The 20,663-nt window shown below is 48.2% G+C and overlaps 1 protein-coding gene across 2 annotated transcripts in view; it reads left to right on the top strand.

Annotated features, from left to right (window-relative positions):
* The window catches only part of ADAM12 (ADAM metallopeptidase domain 12), a 388,736-nt gene that overhangs the window by 318,188 nt on the left and 49,885 nt on the right, over positions 1–20,663 (top strand). For both annotated transcript variants that reach the window (XM_027112934.1, XM_027112932.1), the window contains exons 12-14: positions 4,245–4,422; positions 8,898–8,987; positions 10,513–10,708. In XM_027112934.1, coding sequence (XP_026968735.1) covers positions 4,245–4,422; positions 8,898–8,987; positions 10,513–10,708 — 464 coding nt within the window. The remainder of the gene's footprint in view (positions 1–4,244; positions 4,423–8,897; positions 8,988–10,512; positions 10,709–20,663) is intronic.

Here is a 20,663-nt window from a genome sequence, read left to right as displayed (position 1 = left end):
CCGCAACGGGAGAGGCCACAACAGTGAGAGGCCGCGTACCGCAAAAAAAAAAAAAAAAAAATGGGGGAATAAGAGTTTGAAATTCTTATGAAAAGTATCTTTAGCCATTATCAGAGCTTGGTCCATGCAGGGCAAAGCTCCCCTCCCCCATTTAATGATGCTCCATGGTAGTCTTTTGCCATCAGCCTGACCTCCAAGGGCTTAGGGGTCTTCTCTGGAGAGGGGGTCGCCCCTCTGGGTGTGTGTTACTGACAGAAGAGCCTGCTGCTTTCTGCTGAACAAAGTCCTCGAGGCCAGTCACGCCTGCCCACGCGCCTTTGCACAGGCTCCTCCCTCTGCCTGGAACGTTCATTGCCGTTTGTCATCAAGAGAGGTCGTGGAGGATGGCAGAGATGTTTCTCCATCCTCACGTAGAGGTGGGAATGTTGACCGGTCCAGCCCACAGAGAGGGCAGGAAGGTGTGGGGAAGGGTCGCTGGCCTCCCCAAGGGGCCTCCCTGGGGTCCCTCTGAGCGAGTCAGAAAGGCCCAGATTGCAGGGAAAGAGGACCTATTCACATGTGCTCTGGGCACAGGAGCTGTGAGCCATGGCCGGCAGCTGCTGGAGGTTTTAATTATACTGACTTTGAAGGCAGGCGTCCTGCTGGTGAAATCGGGTTACACGTTGCGAGGCCCGGCCCTGTGTTGTGAGTGACGGTGAGCGAGGATCAGTTTCAGTGTCGGTGAACTCATCCACACCTCGTCTGGCATCTGAGGAGAACATTGCTGCTTTGTTGTTGCAGCAGAGGCACCTCGAGGAATTCGCGCCTGGACGCTGTTCCTCAGATCAAGGCTGCAAAGCTGTGAATTGGGTGGATGATTCTAAATGAGAGAGAACTTTAAAAGCACCTGGGGTTTGTCCTTCAACAGAATAGGAAAAAACTAAGAGAACTAGAAATGTATTATTACGCAGATAACTCGACTTCTGTCTGACCACATCCAGCACAGACACGAAAAGAGTCGGTTTTTTGCTAACAGTTGATCTGTTCTTCTCTCCCAAATAATCTGAATTTTAAATCCTGGACTTAAACTGATCTCATTCATCTTGTTTCTATCCTTTTTTTTTTTTTTTGTGGTACGCGGGCCTCTCACTGCTGTGGCCTCTCCCGTTGCGGAGCACAGGCTCCAGACGCGCAGGCTCAGCGGCCATGGCTCACGGGCCCAGCCCCTCCGCGGCATGTGGGATCTTCCCGGACCGGGTCACGAACCCATGTCCCCTGAATTGGCAGGCGGACTGTCAACCACTGTGCCACCAGGGAAGCCCATCTATCCCTTTTTTTATTTAATGTCAATCCCCCCCAAAACCCAAAATGTATTTGTTGTTTTGAAAGACAGTGAGATGGGAGGGCTCGTCGGAGCTGTTCCTGGAGCTGGTTTCAGCCCTCTAATCCCCGGACGCTCGTGGGCATCTTCTCACTTGGGAAGCAGGGTGATTGATACCCCTCTTTCACCGAGCTTCTGTTAATCTTGCTATAAACTGCTGTTAATCTTGCTTATAAACCATTCCCGAGGCTTACAATTTATCCTTGTGTCTTTCCTAATTTAACATTTTCTAGAAATCGGTGCCCTCCCAGAATGAGCTGGTCAGAGCTCATCACAGCACCTGGTTGGGTATCATTGAGTGAGAATGAGGTTTAGTCTCCTGGGTCAGGCCTTGACATAGAGCCGTCCTGGGAAATGCTTACACTGGAGAAGATTCCATTTCTTCCACTGCAAAGGGAAGTACTGCTCTCAGTTCCCTGTGTGATGTACTGTCACCTTTTCAACACAAAGCTCTTCAAATGGGGCAAAATTACACTTTTTCTTGCGGCTCATCATCTGAAGCTATTCAGTATCACTTTTGATACCAGAACAATCCCTCTGTCTGCCCAGGAAAGTTACAAAGATTTCGAAAGGAACTTTGTTACAGTGCTACAGCGAAGTCCTGGTTTATTGTCTTTGTATCCAAGAGCAAGACTTGCATGTACTAATTTACTTGGAGATTAGCATTCTACTTCAGAGTTAATAACCTGAGATTGATAGAAAACACGTGGGGAGATAGTGCAGCGTTACCAGTTTGGCCCTGGAACTCATCATGATCTTGAAGTATTGCCAGACTCAATCATTGAATGGTGGCTAGTCTGTGGTCTTCAGGGAAATCTAGCAGCACGTATTGGTTTGGCCAATTGATTGGGATCCAGTTATAATGTCATCCTGTCTTCATGGGAGAGGGTGCTTGGGCTTGCTGGTCAGCAAGTCCTGCTTCCTCACCAAGTAATAAAACCTGGCTTTCTGGTGTGCTTAGCCCTTACAGTAATCACTGCCTAAGACCTGGGAAAGCGCATTCGTAGAAGAGAGTCAGACGCTTTATATACGTTAGGGACCCCTAGCTGCCGTGGGAAACAAACCCCTAATTTCCAGGGGCTTTACCATCATAGAGATGTGTTTCCCTTGCATGTGACGCCATGGAGCTCTGTGCTGTCAGTGAGTCGGGACCAGGTGCTGTGTGTGGCTCGTCCCCCTCCTAGGTCGTTGGACTGGTCTGAGCACAGCTGGCAGCAGGGGCGAGGAAGGAACAGCTACTTAACTACCTTCAGCCAGAAGTGACGCATGTCATTTCCCCTCTGCTAATTCCATCACCACGAATTATCACACAGCCCACCCAGGAGCAAGGTGGGTGGTACAGCCCCTCTGGACCATGGAAGGGGGAGCACGAGCTCTGCAGGGAAGTTGGCCAACTTGGCCACATCCCTATGGAGCCCTGGTTTTCGAGGCAAGGGCAGGACCTGCACTTCTGACCACCTCCATTCTCTTAGAGCTGTGCCTGGGGAGACAGTGGTTTGCCCTTTATAGGCCCAAACCGGTATCAGCCGGCCCTGACCCACTATGGGGATTGTGTCTGTGAAGCCGTGGAGTTGATAAGCTCAGTCATTTGTACCTTCCCCCTCCCTCGGGATAATGATTGCCTTTATTATTTTCTCTTTAACTGAAGTATAGTTGATTTACAATGTTATGTTAGTTTCTAGTGTACAGCACAGTGATTCAGTTACATATACTTTTTCAGATTCTTTTCACTGACAGGTTATTACAAGATATCGAATATAGTTCCCTGTGCTCTACAGTAGGTCCTTGTTGTTCATCTATTTTATATATAGTAATTTGTATCTGCTAATCCCAAACTCCTACTTTATCTCCCCCTGCCTTTCCCCTTTGGTAACCATAAATTTGTTTTCTGTGTCTGAGTCTGTTTCTGTTTTGTAAATGAGTTCATTTGTATCATTTTTTAGATTCCAAGTATAAGTGATATCAGATGATATTTGTCTTTCTGTCTGACTTACTTCACTTAGTATGATAATCTCTAGGTCCATCCATGTTGCTGCAAATGGCATTATTCTTTTTATGGCCGAGTACTATTCCATTGTATATGTCAATATATATGTACCACATCTTCTTTATCCACTCATCTGTAGATGGACACTTAGGTTGCTTCCATGTCTTGGCTATTGTAAATAGTGCTACTGTGAAAATTGGGGTGCACGTATCTTTTTGAATTGGTTTTCATCTTTTCTGGATATATGCCCAGGAATGGGATTGCAGGATCATATGGTAGCTCTATTTTTAGTTTTTTGAGGAATCTCCATACTGTTTTCCATAGTGGCTGTACCAGCTTACATTCCCACCAACAGTGTGGGAGGCTTCCCTTTTCTCCACACCCTCTCCAGCATTTATTATTTGTAGACTTTTTGACGGTGGCCTTTCTGATCAATGAAGTTAGAGCACTCCCTCACACCATACACAAAAATAAACTCAAAATGGCTTAAAGACTTAAATGTACTTTTCTCATCTCTGTACTTTCCAATATGAACATAGTGTTCATATTACAAGCTACAGGTCCTAAGCATTCACTTTCCATTATATCATTTCACACAGAACTATTAATGATGTCTGTAACAAGACACAATCTAAAGTTGTTGATTTGAAAACCCTCCAAAGGTCATTTCTTTTTGGATAAAGCACTTCCTCATCAGTGGTGTTGGAACTCTGCAGGATTGGACCTCAGGGCGTAGTCGAAGGTGCCTCATTTTACACCGCTCAAGCCTTTGTTCACTGAGACTAACAGCGGCCACCCAGGCAGATGGTGCCCGTGGGTACCACGCACAGCTGCACGAGAAGGATGCGTGAGGCCTTTCAGTGCCCTGACGACTGACGTCCTGGCTCTTCCCTGCAGGTATCCGTTCCCCATGGTATTCAGCAGCTGCAGCAGGAAGGACCTGGAGGCCAGCCTGGAGAAGGGCATGGGTATGTGCCTCTTTAACCTGCCGGAAGTGACGCAGTCCTTTGGGGGCCAGAAGTGCGGGAATGGATATGTCGAAGAAGGAGAGGAGTGTGACTGTGGCGAACCGGAGGTGAGACAGACGTTTCCAGAATGTTGGTCTCGCGTTCGCGGCTGGGCCAAGAAGCAAGAACTTGAAGGAATTGTGCGGTAGAATGAAAGTGCTAGAAATGCAGGATGGAAAACTCCTACATGACCACCTTGAACAAACTTCATAAGCCAGGGTGGCCTTCTTGAATTTTAAGTATTGCATAGAATAAGTTGTATCACTGGTTTAAAAAGATAAAGAATCTTCTCTGTTGAAGGACGCAGCAGCGTAGGCAGGATGAGGACAGCAACGAAAAAGCGTTTAGCTTTGAGTTTGACAGAGAAGAAAGCCTTGGAATGCTGGCTTCAAATGGCTAATAAGTACCAAGTCTTTCTCTCTGTAAGGTGTGCACCCGAGGGGAATTTGAATAAGCAGCGTTCATTTTTAACCAAGAGCTTCTTCCCAAGTTGAAATTCTGCTCCTGCTGCCGCAGCTTCCTCTGTATGGACGACCTGAGGCGCCCAGGCTCCGGCCTGTCTGCTTCTTAGCTTTCAGAAGAAATAAGTGAAAGCAGGGAACATTTTTATCCAGCAAAAGGCGTATTTAACCCTGTTTTCCAGCCAGTGTCAGGACATTTTCTCATTTCTGTAGGGCCCAAGATAAAGTTAATCAACATCAAAATTCTAACAGCCATTTTTAAATCTCTGAATAATCTTGGGAAGGAAAGAGAAAGACAGGACGCAGTGAGACCACCTGGTGAAAGAAGTGCCCCCTCAAAACTTGAAGGAGGTTGATTTAGAATAAACCAAAGCCAATCATTTGTATAGCAGGCTGTCTCCATGTGGGAGTCCCTCCCTAAGAGCTTGTGCAAGCTGCAGCGGTAGTCAAGTTCAAGATGGGCTTAGCTAATTTCACAAACCGGCTTGATGAGGCCTTAGGAAGAGCATGCCTGGGAGGGGTGCTCTGAAAGGGGGATTCGGGGATGGAAGGGAACTTGCGCTGAGACTCTGGGACATCCCTCAAATTCCTGTGTTCGTCAAACAAACAAGTGGTTATAGAACCTTCATCATGTCCAAGTCTCTGAGCTTTCCCACATCAGCAGCAATGATTCTGGTCTCCATCTGACCATTTCTGTAAGAATATTGGGAGTGAACATAAGTCCTAGGGGATGGGGGTTGCAAAGGTGGTTTGGTCAAATGTTTTTGTGCCCTTGCCAAGATCAGGATTCATCCAAGGTCACAGCGCTGTCCACAGCGGCGTTCAGTTTTGCTCACAGTGCGTAGAGAATGGTTACTATGCAGGAACAAAGTCCTAAGTCCTAACAGAGACTCTTTTTCAGATTAGCAGAGGAAAACTTAAAACCGTCATGGGATGGGTTATGCAAAGCGGAAATTGCTTGGAGACTTTTTCTAATTGCTTAAAGAAAAAAACAATTAGTTTAAATTACTCCTGTTTCTCAGGAGAGGTCGTGTTGACTTAGAAATGGTTATCTTTTATCTGAACTCCTTGTAATTGTTTGTTAATCTAAATAAATTTGACAGCTCTTCCTGGAGCCATGAACTCTCAGGTTTGGAATGACTCTATTAGCAATCATTTATCCCATATGCCAGCACTGCCACCAGCATCCCTGCCACCCTCCCCGTCACTACTGTTAACATGTCCACCACCACCCCACCATCACCACTGCTGTCACCGCCATCACCACCAACCCCACCACTAGCATCACCACCGCCACCATCATGTCAGCAAACGCTCGAGTGCCTGAAATTCTCCAGCCTGATGTCGTGGTCTTCTCTCTTTTACCTCCATCAGGAGGTCACTCAGCTTTCCCAGGGTGTTTACTGTCTCTCCAGGCAGCTCATTGCAGGACAGCTTTGAAGAACTCGAACTCTTTGCTTACGTAAGAGCCGTGTTCTCCCTGCATGTAATTCCCAACTGTATATTTCTGTGCTTAGGGTCCTTATTTAATAGGAGAAGTTCTTGCTCTCTGAAGAGAACTCTCGTTCTCATCATCCGAAGTTCTTTCTTCCAAGAAATCAAAGTCGCAGGGAAGCCTTTTGCCTCAGTTCATCGTTTTCTTTCATTTTTCTTTTAAACTTCTTTTTAAAGTTTAAGCTCAGACTGTGTCTGAGGGTATGAAAGCCCATTTCCCAGTTTCCAAGCTGACCAAAACTTTTAGACCTGTGAACCTGGGTTCTTTACCCCCCACTCAGTGCTCAGGCCCTGGAAGTATCCATCATGCCTTTGTTTTGTATTGGCCTGCATATCCCCTAGACCATAAAGCCCTCCAGCGTCACCACATCAGTGAGTAAACGGGGTCAGAACAACTGCCCCAGCTCATGACTGGAACCAGTTTCTGTTCCCTTGCTCCCAGAGATAATGGCCACTGTTTTCAAGAAGGTGCATTGTCTTCTTAACCCCAGTTCATCGTGATTAAGAATCTCTGTCTACTACCTGCAACCCAAGAATGACAATGAGGGGCATTTGCTGAGAATTCTCTAATGGCTTCGTTCATTACTCTTTCTTCTTTGGACACTTAGTGTTCGTTGGCTCTGCTGAACTTCTCTATTGAGTACTAAACTAATAAATGCATCAACAGATGAAGAATTTGTCTCTTCTGATAGAGTTCTGCGGAAGGAATGGATTCTGGGTAGTTAAAAGGCAGATGAATGCTGAAGCGTTCTGTCCAGGGCACTGGTTGTATATCCACCATGAGGATTTCCTGACGACTTGCTCATTCTTCCAAGCTAATAGGGTTGGGAAAGCAGCCTTATCTCCTTGTTTAAAGTCAATAGGACGCCAGTAGCTTGCAAATATCCTTTAAACTTAGTTATCTCTCTCACATTATCAATCCCCTTTGAAGTCAAAACCATTCGACTTGGCTGTGTTTCCATTTGAATTGCTGCGTATGATATTTAGCGATTTGTTGGGGGGGTGGGAGTGAGTTCTTAAAGGATCTTAGGACCCAGTTTTAGGATGGCTGATTTAACTTAGAAGTGCAAGGAAGTCTGTAAGTTGGCTAATGTGTTATTAGGAGAGCCATTTAGGCCATGATGTACAGGACAACACTGCTGTACATGGGATGGCACTGATCAGGAGTGCCACGGATGGCCTCCGTTTAAAAGAACAAAACAAGTTCCTCAGTGTTTTCGGATTGTAAGTCCATGAGTTAGAAACCTTTCCCGTCCTGAAAGCTATGACTTCTGGTTGGCAGTTTTATCTTACTGTATATATTACACACTCCGGATGTTTATAAAGTCCTTGAGCAAATTTAAAATTTAATAATTTGGGATGTATGTATGATAGGAGCAAACAGTAGAAGGGAGCATCGTTCATAGAGTTTTACAAACGGTGCAGTTCAGATATCTGGTGAGCCATAAACCGTCTGGATTATCAACATTTTATTCATTGCGTTTATGATACTAATAAATTCATTCGTGGAAGATGGTTTTGGGGAGTAAACTATTATACTATTAAAACAGTATGTGATGGGCTTCACTCTAGCCATAGCATAGAAATTCTTCAGCACATATCGTATTAAATAAAATAAAAGGACATTGGTAAATTCAATCCTGAAGACTCTATTGAGCTCTTCTTTCTAATGATAATCAATTGCTTCTAAAATGTGTAAACTCCAAGTTACTGGAATGTTCTAAAGCACAAGATGTCATAAATATCCTGGATAGATATGTACAGGCCTTTTGTTGAGAGCTGAGCAAAAGGTATCAATCTCTTGTTTCATTTTGTTAGAAAAAATTAGGTGGCTGTGAAGCACAGTGTAACAGAGCAGTTCACTTCCTCTCTAGGGTTCATTTCACAGAGGACAATCCAGCTACTCTTTGATCTGTTTAAATCCTTTGCAGATCAGTGGGCACAGCCCGCGGATCTCCTTCCCAGCCTCTTGCTCGTTCTGAGGTGCATTTCTGACCTGAGGAGGGTCTCATCAGGTGAGACAGCCCACCTGTGCTGAGCAAGGATCCAGCTATGACGTCTGGTTGGATTGCAGGGAACTGTGTTTCAAACACAATTGATTGGACTTCATTTCCTGCCAATATGCTCTAGATTAAACTCTGGATCAGTCTTTGAAGGGTAAAGTGTGTATGCATCTACGTAGATTTTTAAATAAGTAAGTTCATAGGACTCCAGTGGTCCTGGAATTATTCACTGCATTAAGGCCAGCAGTCATCAGACAGACACACACACACACACAGCCTCACCCGCTGCTGACATGAATGGCCTCCCGGGCCAGCCAGCCTTCCTGTCCGGGTCCCTCACCCCACCATGAAAGACGCTTGAGTGCTACTGACTTTTCCCAGGGACACGCCCTCCCAGGCAGTTCATAAACACTTACCAGAAGCTTTGCTTTCTTCCAGAGGAAGACACTCCTCAGTCCGGCTAGTTTGCATCTCCAGAGCCAGGCCCTCTGGTTCTTTCCTCCCTTTTCAGTCACTTAAGGTGTGACCTTTGCTTTCTGTGAGTATTTGTGCCACGTGACCCTGTCAAACCCGTTCCGTCTCCAGGAGTGTCTGAACCTCTGCTGCAACGCCACCACCTGTACCCTGAAGCCGGATGCTGTCTGCGCACACGGACTGTGCTGTGAAAACTGCCAGGTGAGTGTCCTCCTGGTCCCGAGGTCACCCGCGCAGTCAGCTGGTTCGACAGTGACGCAGGGCAAGCGATGGGACAGGGCGACTTCCCAGCACTCGCTGCTGTGGAAACTGTAATCCTTATCACGCAAGTTGGTACCATCTATCTCCTATTTTTATTATCTTCCAATCTTCATGGAAATGTATAGTCTAATGCTAAGTCATCTGTGATAAATTATAATAATTATATAAATTATAATAATTTATAATTTATTTATTTATGAGTTCTTTGGTAAGTAGACCAAAGAACTCCAGCTCCATGTTAAATGTTCCGGGTCTGCTGTTGGAGGAAGGTTTCGAAAACCAGTCCCCACTGCTGTGGGGACTCATGCCGGGTCCCTCTGCTCCATCCCAAGAGCATCTGCCTGCTGGGTGAGGAGCTGCGTAGATTGTTCCAGGGCTCTTGTGTCAACATCTTGATCTTGACGTGCCCCCAGCAGAAGGTGCTGGCTGACCCAGCCCAGCCAAGAGTGGCAGTTTTATACTTTTGCCATTTTCTGCCACCATGCCTGCATTCATTTTGGCAATTCCGTTGTTTGTCTCATTATTCAGAGCTGAGATCTGCCAGAGTCAAAGCCTGAGCTTTTGATTCAAAGGTTCCAAGGGTTTTATTTCCTTTTAATTAAGCAATTGATCTTGGCGTTCTGCTTGCAGGAAACTCCCTCTTAGCGACCCAAGTAGAGCACAGTGTTTGCGAAGTGCGTTACGACATTTTACATTCAGCTTAAAGTATCCTTCATCCCCTTCCTACTTGTAATTAACTTACGGGGAACGAAGGTTGAAAGAGGCAGCTGGTGGTGGAGGTGCCTGGAGGGTGCTTCGGGGGTGGGACAGGTCACTGGTTGCGTAACCTCAGACAAGCCACCCTGAGCCATAAGTTCTTCAACCGCAAAAAGATGAGGCGTCGTTTGGCATCGTTGTTCCTAACATGCTGTACAACTCCCTTGCTTTACTTCTCTACATGCCCCTGTGAAGTCCTACAGACAGGTTTCCAGCTCTATGATTTGATGGCAAAGTAAAATTGCTGTTGTAAGTGTGCCCTTGGAATTATTTTTGTCACCTTGCCCACAAAGGCAAGGCGCTTTAAGCGCAAACGTCTTCTTAAAACACACGGTGGTGTTGGTGACCAGAGATCTTGTTCTTAAGAATCAATGGGTCCGTGAGGCAGCACCCGCTCCCCCCGCCACCGAGGTGCCAGGTGCCAGCCACCAGCTTGTCTGCTCACCAGAAAACCCTGATGTTGCATGAAATTAAAAAGAGGCTGATCTTAGTTCCCCCCCATAATGGAAAGGTGAACCTCAGAGCCCAGAGCAAAGCTGTTTATTTAATGAGCTCTCTCTGCGGTAAAGGGAACTTCCTTTGAAATCCTCGGCCCTCTGTGTGAAGCTACAAGAGGATGGTTCTGTTCCTATCCACGTCCGGAGTGTTGCTGAGACCCTGCTTCCCCCTTTCCCGCAGTCACGAGCTATAAACGGCCCTCTCCTTTCAGCTGAAGCCTGCAGGAACGGCGTGCAGGGACTCTAGCAACTCCTGCGACCTCCCGGAGTTCTGCACGGGAGCCAGTCCTCACTGCCCGGCCAACGTGTACCTGCATGACGGGCACCCGTGTCAGGGAGTGGATGGCTACTGCTACAACGGCATCTGCCAGACCCACGAGCAGCAGTGCATCACCCTCTGGGGACCAGGTACGTGGCCACCACCACCTGGGTGCAGAGGGCCAGGGCCAGGGCGCCCACTCTCTGTTCCCATGAGCATCCCTCCCGGAGCGCGCTTTCGAAAAAGCTTCCTTCTGTTCAGCTGGAGCGATTGGCTCTCTGGTGGGACTGGGGCCCTGCCAGGGACTGGGCACGCGGAAGTGGGTGCTGCCCAGAGCCTGCCACAAGGAGCTCAGTCCAATCCAGACAGAGATGTGTGAGCACCTACTGTGTGCCCGTGGGGTGACAGGGATAAACCAGCCAGGACCCCTGCCCTCAGACAGCTTAACAGGGAGTTGGGCAGACAGACGGCAGAACTTCCCACCACTGCCCTGACTGTGTTAGTGCTTCTTAGAGCCCAAGCAAGGACCCCAACCAAGGGCAGAGGGTGCTGGAGAGAAAGTCAGTGCTGCTGGAGGGCTGGGGGGCTGCCTTGGGAAGGCCCAGGGCAGACCTGATGTGTGAGTCTGTGATGGGGAAGGATGTGCAGAGGGGTAGCCCAGAGTGGGAGGCCCGGGCTCCAGAGGAAGAACACGGAGACATGTTTAAGGGCCCTGAACACCTTTGAGGTTCTTTTCAAGTTGTTTTTTTAATTTATTTATTTTGTTTTATTTATTTTTGGCTGCGTTGGGTCTTCGTTGCTGCGCGTGGGCTTTCTCTAGTTGCAGCGAGAGGGGGCTACTCTTCGTTGCGGTGCGCGGGCCTCTCAATGTGGTGGCTTCTCTTGTTGCGGAGCACGGGCTATAGGCACGCAGGCTTCAGTAGTTGTGGCTTGCAGGCTCAGTAGTTGTGGCTCATGGGCTCTAGAACACAGGCTCAGTAGTTGTGGCGCACGGGCTTAGTTGCTCCATGGCATGTGGGATCTCCCCAGACCAGGGCTCGAATCGTGTCCCCTGCATTGGCAGGTGGATTCGTAACCACTGCGCCACCAGGGAAGCTCCCCTTTCTGGTTCTTGAAGGTAGAGTGACAGACACGTGTGTCCCAGAAAAAGCACCCAGGTGGGAAGGTGGCCAGGAAGCGACCGCTGCGTGATTGGATCCCTTAGAGACTGTTCACCACTTCCCGGGCATGGGCCGCTGGGCCTGGGCTCCGTATGGTTTGGCCCTTGTAACTCTCCCATGACCCCTGAGGGAGAGACAATGACTACAGCTTTATGGAAGGCAAAGCTCAGACTCAGAGGCTGGAAGTTATTTCCCAAGGTCATGAGGCTGGGATTTGAACCCAGGTCCTTGTGACCCAGAGCCCAGGTGTAGTTCTCACGCTGTGCCGTCACCCCAAAGAGCCAGTGATCGGAAGTCCCACAGGTGCTCTAGAATTAAGTGGATGCACAGATGTGAAACGGGGAAGACTGAGTCCCCTGTGTCTCTCTCCTCCACTGCCCTCTCTTCTGGGGCCGGAGATCCAGGGCCTGGTGGGCGGCCCAGGGCATGGGCTTGTCAGCCCAGGGTTGGCCGCTTGTCTCCTGCGTTGAGGATTCTGGCAGTGAATTCCACAGGGTGTTTTCCAAGACTGTGGCCCCAACTGTCTTGTCATTCTTCTCCCTCTTCCCGTTGGTGGCAGGGTGACCTCAGTTCTGGCCAGGGGCCCCAGCTGTGGCAAGGGCACTGTGACCAGCCGGGCCCAGGCAGAGGGCCAGGGAAGCCCAGGCTCTGCAGGGGAGAGAAGTCTGATACGGGCCTTTGTCAGTCTTTATGGTGAGGTTTTGGGTCTAGGGGTGATGAAGGAAGTAAACGAGGGCGGAAAACAATGACTAAACCTCAGAGCTTGGGTTTTCAGTGTGACGTGAAAGCCGTGACCCAAGCGTGGAGAACGGGGCAGATGTTTCTTGGGGCTGGGGCCAGTCATGGAGCCCAGTCACCACCCCCCAAAGCCAAAGATGCCCTTGTGCGCTGGGAACTTTCTGAGGGAGCAGAGAGAGCAGCCTGGATGCAGCAACAAGGGCTAACACAGCCTCCGTTTATCCCATTCTCTGGAGAGTTCTTCCAGTGCCTCAGGTTTCACGGATGTGCTTGGGCAGGTGGAAGGAGAAGCTGGTGGTGCCTGGAGCCTTAGTGCTTTGTCCTTGGGCCCTGGCCTCCTCCCTGGCTAGGCAGGAGGGCCCAGGCAAGGTAGGGCTTACAGCTTCCAAAGCTTCTCAATGACAAGCACAAAGTAGTCACTCACTGTACACATGTCACATGGTTGTATGGGCTCTGAGTGGCGTAGTGACTTCAGACACCTTTTAGCCAAGTGGGGTCACTTTGGGACAGTGACTCCTGCTGCAGGCCAAAGCTTCATGGCCTGAAGCATCCCTAGTGGCCGTCCCTTCCCAGCCTTTCTCCGGACTCGGTAATCTCCCCTTCTCGAGTTACAAGGGATCTTATGACACTCCCTTCCAAGGAGCGTTCCATGGCCAGAGCACACACAGCACTTGGAGCTGTTGCAGTGAAATGTGGTCTTTGGTGCCCTGCTGGATTAGAGCGTCTGGCCCCAGTTCCAGAGTGAGTCAGATGGAGCCCCGCCGTCCTCTGAGCTCCCACCACCGAGTGACTCAGCTGGCTACGCGCCTTTGATTCATGGTGACCAAGGCTGGTATTCATTATCTCATCCGATTAGTCCTTCTCGAGCTGCCTGACCAGAGACAGACCCAGACAGGCGGACAAACTGACAGCATGACTCACAGACTGAGCTTTTCAAAAGCAGTGGAGTTACCTGCGTGGAACCCTCAACATCCTTGTGAGCGAGGGTGGGGACCCCGGGGACCGCACCACCCCCAGAGCAGGGGCTGCCTCCCCGGGGCTCCGGGCCGGCCCCTTCTCTCCCCTCCCATCCTCACCCTGGTGACTGAGGACGCTTTTGCCCGGGCGACGGTGGGCTTGCCATGAGGGGGCCATGGCACATAGACTAAAACATCTCTGACGTCAGAAATTCCGAGTTCCTGGAAACAACCAGCACGGGGACCAGGCTTGGGGAGCCCCTCAGGCTGGTGACTTCCTGGGGTTCCGTCTACCTCGGCCAACCCCTTCTTAGTTCTTGCGATCACCGCACAGACTTCCTCGGGAGAGCAGAGAATTTAGTGCCACCACCAGCTGTGGCACTGGTACAGTGGCCCTCTGTACCAGGGGGCTTCTTGGAAGGGCCTTCACCCACCCCCTTTGCAAATGTGGTGTGTTCCTTTCCTTATATCAGTGTGGCAGCCTCACTGTCAGGTTCAAGGGCACCATGTGAGTTTCCTGTGTGTGCTCTAACTCAGTGGCTTACAACAACACGAATTTATCATCTTCTAGTTCTTGGGGTCAGACGTCCTAAAATCAAGATGCTGGCAGGGCGGTGTTACCTTTAGAGGCTCTAGGAGAAAATCTGTCTCCTGGCCTTTTCCAGCTTTGAGAGGCCGCCTGCAGCTCCTTGGCCCCTGGCCCCTTCACCCACCTTCAAGGCCAGCAGCACAGAATCTTCAAATCTCTGTCTCTCTCTGACTTCTGCTTTTGTGGTCAAATTTCCTTCTCTGACTCTGACCCTCCCTCCTCCTTCTGGTAAGGACCCTTGTGATTATATTGGACCAGATCACCCAGCATCGTCTCCCCATCTCAAGATCCGTAACTTAATCACATCTTCAAAGTCCTTTCTGCCAAGTAAGGTCACATAGTCACAGGTTCCAAGGATTAGGGCATGGACCCTTTTGGGGGGCCATTTTCCGGCTACCATAGGCAGTGAACAGACCACTTATTGGCAGGGTGACCTTCAGCAGGTTACTCAACCTTGTTGTACCCCGTCTGTAAAGTGGGGAGAGTAATACGTCTACCGCACGGGTGTATCATTGCCCTCCAACATAGCTTATTATCTATTTCGTATATGTGAGTACATTACATGTATATATCACATGCAGTGGCATGCAGCTTGCGCAGTGCCTGGGGCCGTGGGGAGGGCTGAGATCTGATGGGAAGAGAGAGGGGGCTCAGCCTGGGGTGAAAGGGGTAGGGGAGCCAAGCAGGAAGGCTCCAAGCCGAGGTTGCCTTGGAGTGGTCATTGCCGGGGTGGGAGAGGCGGGGACTTCCTGCGTGTGGAACAGCAAGGGCTAAGGTGCACAGGAACGGGGGGCCATCTCAGGGAACTGCGGTCACTTCTGCTTGTCCAGAGCTTGGGCTGTGACCTGGAGCGCAGAGAACCCCGTCTGCTACCCCCTTCTCTCATTTGCTAACAGTTCAACGACGTCCTGCTATTGTGAGATGCTGACCAAGAGCCCTGGTCTGCCAGAGTGACGTACTTCCCACAGTCCCAGTGCACTCTTACCTGGACCTCTGCAGTAGAGTCGGGATGTGACTGTCACAGTTCCAGGGGCAGAGGTCACTTCCTCGGCCAGGTCCCGGCCAGCTAGATGTGCCAGGCTGAGAGCAGCATATTGCTGTGTTACAGTGGTTGCTTTGAATTAGCTTTTCATGTTTCAGAAGAGGAAAACTTATTGTCAAGGATACATTTGCAATCTTTCATTTCCCATCCTTTAGCAAACGCTCTGGGATCAGGGCCACATTTGCTTTGGGGTCATTTCTGACCCCCTGTGAAGACAGTAACTCATAAATCTAGGAGTCGCCGAGCTCTTGCTCTGCCGGCCCTCGCCATTGGCAACTTGGCCAGACTCCTCCGTTACACTCAGGAAGTCAGTTAGTTACTCACTCCCCAAATCTGGCTACCCAAACACTGACCAGATGAAGCCCTTCCTTCCAGCTAACTATTCCCTTTTGAGATGGACTTTTCTCAATCCAGCATTATATTTCAATAAAATAATCCTGCTTCCAAATCTTTCTACAAATAAATGATAGAAAATTCAAAACATATGCCTGCAACTCGTAACTGGCAAAGTCATATACTTTTAGAATACCTTTTGGGACTTTTGTTCATCCACTTGTTTTCCTAGTTATTATTGTTGATGATATTCTTGCTGGCCCGGAGTTGACTTTTTTTTTTTCTCAGTGATTTTTCTTCCACAAATCTTGCATCTCAAGACTATCTGGTGATGTCAAACCCATAAACGTTATGTGCAACTCACACCGTACCTTGTATTTAGCCCTCTGTCCACTTCAGTCTTAATAGCCACAAAGATTTTCTGTCAGTGTGACATGACCTTTATTCCTTCCAAAACACAGCTGGATATGTTTCTTCAGGCACAAAATTTATTTTTGCCAACGTCATTTATCCAAACCACTAGCATGATCGCTGAAAACGGTTGGAAATTAATCTTACAGATAACTGTGTGTCTAGGATCACAAACAGTCTGCATCGAGGAAGTCCTGAAATATCTTAGTTCTATCTGTTTTATCACTCACCAGAAAATAGTGTCACCTGATTGATGCAGTGTGAGCGGGCCAGACGATTTTTACGGGCATCTTCAGTGTTTATCTGCCAGGCTAGTTTCAATGAGTTTGCTTTATGACGACATACCTGGAGCAGTACAGTTACTAATCATCCACAACTCTGGTGGCTACAGATGGGAAGAAAAGGGATTTTTGCCAAGAGTCGTAATGTGTAGGAGGCAGGGAAGTCTCCTTTTTGTCCCACTGTGCGAGAAAGAAATGATAGAATGTGTTTGCTTGGACTTCATTTTCCGATGGATGTGAAGGTCAATGTGGAAAAGCAAGACAGAGGGAGAATTATGGGGAGAACAAGCAGGCTTCAGTTGCTGTGAAGATGCCTTTGTCTGTGGACATTAGTGACAGGGGTTGGGGAAATTAGTGATGGGGGAGAAGCTGAGGTGACTGAATTGGGGACGTGCATTTGCATAACGGATGTGCGTTTTAAGGAAAAGATTAGATCAAGTAAATTGTGGGCTTAGTACAAGATGTCATCATCTCTCTTTCAAAAGACATAATGACATCGGGAACTCCCAAACTACAATTATAAATATAATTGTTATATAACTCTGAAGATAAACCTGGTAATTAAATTCCATCGCTTCTTATAGAATTATAAAATACGGTACGATGTCAAAATTCCCTCTGAAAGGCTAAATTTCATCTTTTGATAACGGCAGAACATCTAAGAGCTCCGTTATTAAGAATTCAAAGGCTGTAAATTGTTATAGTGGTGATAAGAAAACTTGTCACTTTTTTTCATGAGACAGACACGAAGTGTCTCGTCTTCATGAAGACAGACACCTTTAAGTGCAGCAGATTTGAAGCCAGACCTGTACCTTTATAACGTCTTACAAGTGGATAGAAGTCATTTACACCTTTTAGATTATTGACCCTTCTGTCTCTAAGATAGACGCCAGCTGGCTGCTCACACACAGAAGCCACGCGAAACGCTTGGCCGGACCCTCCTCCGCTGTCCTTCCCGGCACCAGTAGGTCCTGACAGCCAGGGTACTCAGGGTTTGCATCTTCTAGTCTGTTTCCTATAATGATGTTTTCTTTTATTGCAAGAGCTGTCCCTGCTCCCGAGGTCAGCACGGAACCCCCTTTCTGGTTTCCTTGCTTATAGGATTTCTTACTTTGTCTAAACTTTGAGGGAATGACAGTTTTCCTTTCCAGGAAGTAAAATGTCTGTCTTTTTGTGACTTTATATCTTCTTTCCTCTTAAGACAGCACGGTAATCCTTCATGTGATGTAAATGAATAAGTGAACACCCAGAGTCACAGAAAAGGCAGACCAGGAGACAGTGTTCATTTACCCAAGATGCTTTGTTCTACGGAAACCACAACTGACTTCCTCTGGGGAGGCCGGCGGAGACAGGATGTGCTTTCCCTAAATTGCTTTCCCTGTGGTTTTCACTCGTTCGTTCTTGGAACACACCTGCTCTGTGCAGGCCTGAGGCACCATCTCAGTCCACAGGGGTTTTTACAGTGAGGCAGGAGCCTCGAGACGTCACAAAAGGCAAAAGCAAGTGTGATAGATGCAAAGAGGGGACATCCCACCGGGATAACTGAGAGCAGCAGGGTCCCCAGGCTCGAGGGAAGGTGGTGATGGAGGGAGACCCTGAAGGACTCAGCCAGTGATGGCTAGTAACACAGCAGCCCAGGCCCCTCATCCAACCAGCTCGAGCAGCTGGGTTCCAAGGAAGATGCTGTTGCACCCGGCTTTGGTCATGTATCCATCATGACCCAGTCTTACGACCGGTGGCGTGGCACACTCGATGGGCCAGACTTGAATTCCATGCCCATCCCTTTGGCATTTGTTGGGAACGTTAACCCTACCTGAACCATATAGAATAGGTTTCCCATAAGAAAACAGGTTTTGTTCCTAGGAAAAGGGATATGGGAGAGGTATTAGACAAAACAAACAACTGAATAATCACAAGCCTTCTACTCTGCACCTCCTAATCACAAATCTCTACGATTGCTCCAAACCACCAGAGGAAACACGCACACACGTGCACACACACGCACACACACGCGCACACACACACAGGCTCTCCTATAAAGAGAGGTTACCGTCTAGGAAGGGCATGGCCAGTGGGCCGCTGGTGGTACCAGGTGGGGCTGAGCAGTGCCCAACCTCTAGCTGGGAGCTTGCTGGCCCCAGGAGGTGGCCCGAAACCCTGCGTGACAGTGTCCTACAGCTTGAAATTGGAGGTGAGGCAGCAATAGGGCATATTGTGATCTGGATCGAGTTTCAACCGCTTATATACTTCTTCATTTATTTTAAGTTTCATTCATTAAACCCCTTGGTCTTTAAACGTCATGTTTCTCATGCAAGATTTCTCATCCCAACATGGAGACTTCCGGGTAAGAAAATGTTAGTCAACTGGATGAGAATGGGCGTTGTAAGTGGGGTTCCGCCGCATCCTTCTCTCACTTCTGTCACCTCCCCCATGCCGTCGAAACAACAGCGGTTTCAGAGTATTGATGAAAGTTGATCGAAGTTGATGAAAATTTTCAATCCCTAAGTACTTGAGGATGGAGATGCAAACGAGCTTACAGCATCAAGGTTAACCATGAATTACCCATCATAGTGTACGTTCCCTTAATCCTCCAGATAAAAGAATGAAGGAATTATGTGACAAGGGATCAGGTATGCATTCTGGTCTTTGATTTCAGAAATATCTATCTAGCCTATCCCTAAGCATATGCAGCCGATGAAATCATGACGTGCTACTCATCCAGATGTGAGTTTCCTTTGCCACATTGTAGCCAGCAGTGTCATTGCTATGCCCCACTGATGACATGTCCTGCCGATACATCAATAGTAGAGTGTGACGTGGCATCTCCTACTCCCTTGAGTTTTGGATAAGAGCTGAAATGAACAAAACTCTTGGAAATAGACAGTTACTGCTTTCTTGCAAGAGACAGAAAGTTAACCCTCAGAACCCTGCATTGTTCAAGCCACTGGGCAAATTAATACCAGAGTGGAGTAAATTTTACTGGTCAGACCCCACTCAGCTTTGTTTCTTTATGGACTGACTGCTACTGCATGCCGTGCCCAGCACAGTAACTAATAGCGGGGATGCCCAACAAATGGCATGTTAGTAAGCCAAAACGTTCCCATTCATCTAAAGCGTGTGTCTTGGTTTAAGGGCAAGGAAAGGAACTACAGGGAAGACACTCTTTGTTCCCAGAGTTCAATGGAATAAAAAGGAGTCAAACTCAAGTGTCTTTCCTTGAGGTCTCCCACTGCCTCTTTCAAAATGGTGCTCAGCGTCTGCGTGGTGTGATGAGGTTCTGGAGGACCAGCCCAGCCTGGTTGGGGGGGGGGGGGCCCAGAATGAGCACAGGACTCAGGGAAGCGGGAGCCTCACTCACTGAAACAAGTAAGGAGGAGATGGAGGCAGGGAAGCTGAGATCCTTGAGCGATGACTGTACTTTTTATTTAATATACAAAGTATGTACAGAACCTCCCAGGGTTTCCGACGAGGAGATTTTCTTTCTTCCCTCTCGTTTCCCAAGGAGGGTCCAGGAGTTCCTCACCCAGTCACTCAGCAGCCTTCATTGGCTTCCCGTGATGTGCTAGGCACTGGGGACACCCCTCTGTGAAGGAAACAGGTGTGAAGCCCTTACTGACACCATCCTGAACTATTACGGTGTTAAAACACGGCAAGTGTTGCAAACAAGGTCAGCTCCAAGGAGCTCCCCTCCCCTCACATCCTTAATGTTCAGGGGCCAAGCTGTCCCCTTCCCCATGATCAATGGCCATCCTCAGTGTAACTCAGGTTTACTGAGAGCCTGGGGGACTCACTGAACCTCAGGTCAGGTGCTGTCCTTGTCCCCATCATAGAAATGAGGGAACAGAGTCTCAAAAGTTCCCATAACTTGACCAGGGTCTCCTAGTGTGTAGGGTTGACACCAGATCAGCCCATTATTGTGAGTCTCAAAGCCCCGGCTCTTCCAATGCTGCAGCACGGCCACCGATTGTAGAAATCAAACAGGAGGAGGCCTTTCAAAAGGAACTGAGACTTGATAAACGTTTGCTTTTGTTTTTCTTAGATCCCATACATGCGCAAACATAAAACAGTTTTCCCAAAAGATTCAGCATCGGAAAGAATGGTTTAACTACTGACCTCTTTTTTTAAAATGTATTTTATTGAAGTAGGGTTGATTTACAGTGTTGTGTTAATTTCTACTGTACAGCAAAATGAATCAGTTATACATATATATTCTTTTCATGTTCTTTTCCATTATGGTTTATTACAGGATATTGAATATAGTTCCCTGTGCTCTACAGTAGGACCTTGTTGTTTATTCATTCTCTATATAATAGTTTGTAGGTGCTAACTCCAAACTCTCAATCCATCCCTCCCCCACGCCCCCTCCCTACTGGCAACCACAAGCCTGTTCTCTATGTCTGTGAGTCTGTTCCTGTTTCGTAGATAGATTCATTGGTGTCGTATTTTAGATTCCACATATAAGTGATATCTTATGGTATTTGTCTTTCTCTGTCTGACTTGCTTCACTTAGTACGACAATCTCTAGGCCCATCCATGTTGCTGCAAATGACATTATCTCATTCTTTTTTATGGCTGAGTAGCACTAACCTCTCAA

The sequence above is a fragment of the Aethalodelphis obliquidens genome, unplaced genomic scaffold (assembly GCF_003676395.1).
Source record: "Aethalodelphis obliquidens isolate GAN/ISIS:26980383/991018 unplaced genomic scaffold, ASM367639v1 scaffold11, whole genome shotgun sequence".
Lineage (NCBI taxonomy): Eukaryota > Metazoa > Chordata > Mammalia > Artiodactyla > Delphinidae > Aethalodelphis > Aethalodelphis obliquidens.
This window is presented reverse-complemented; position numbering and strand designations above follow the sequence as displayed.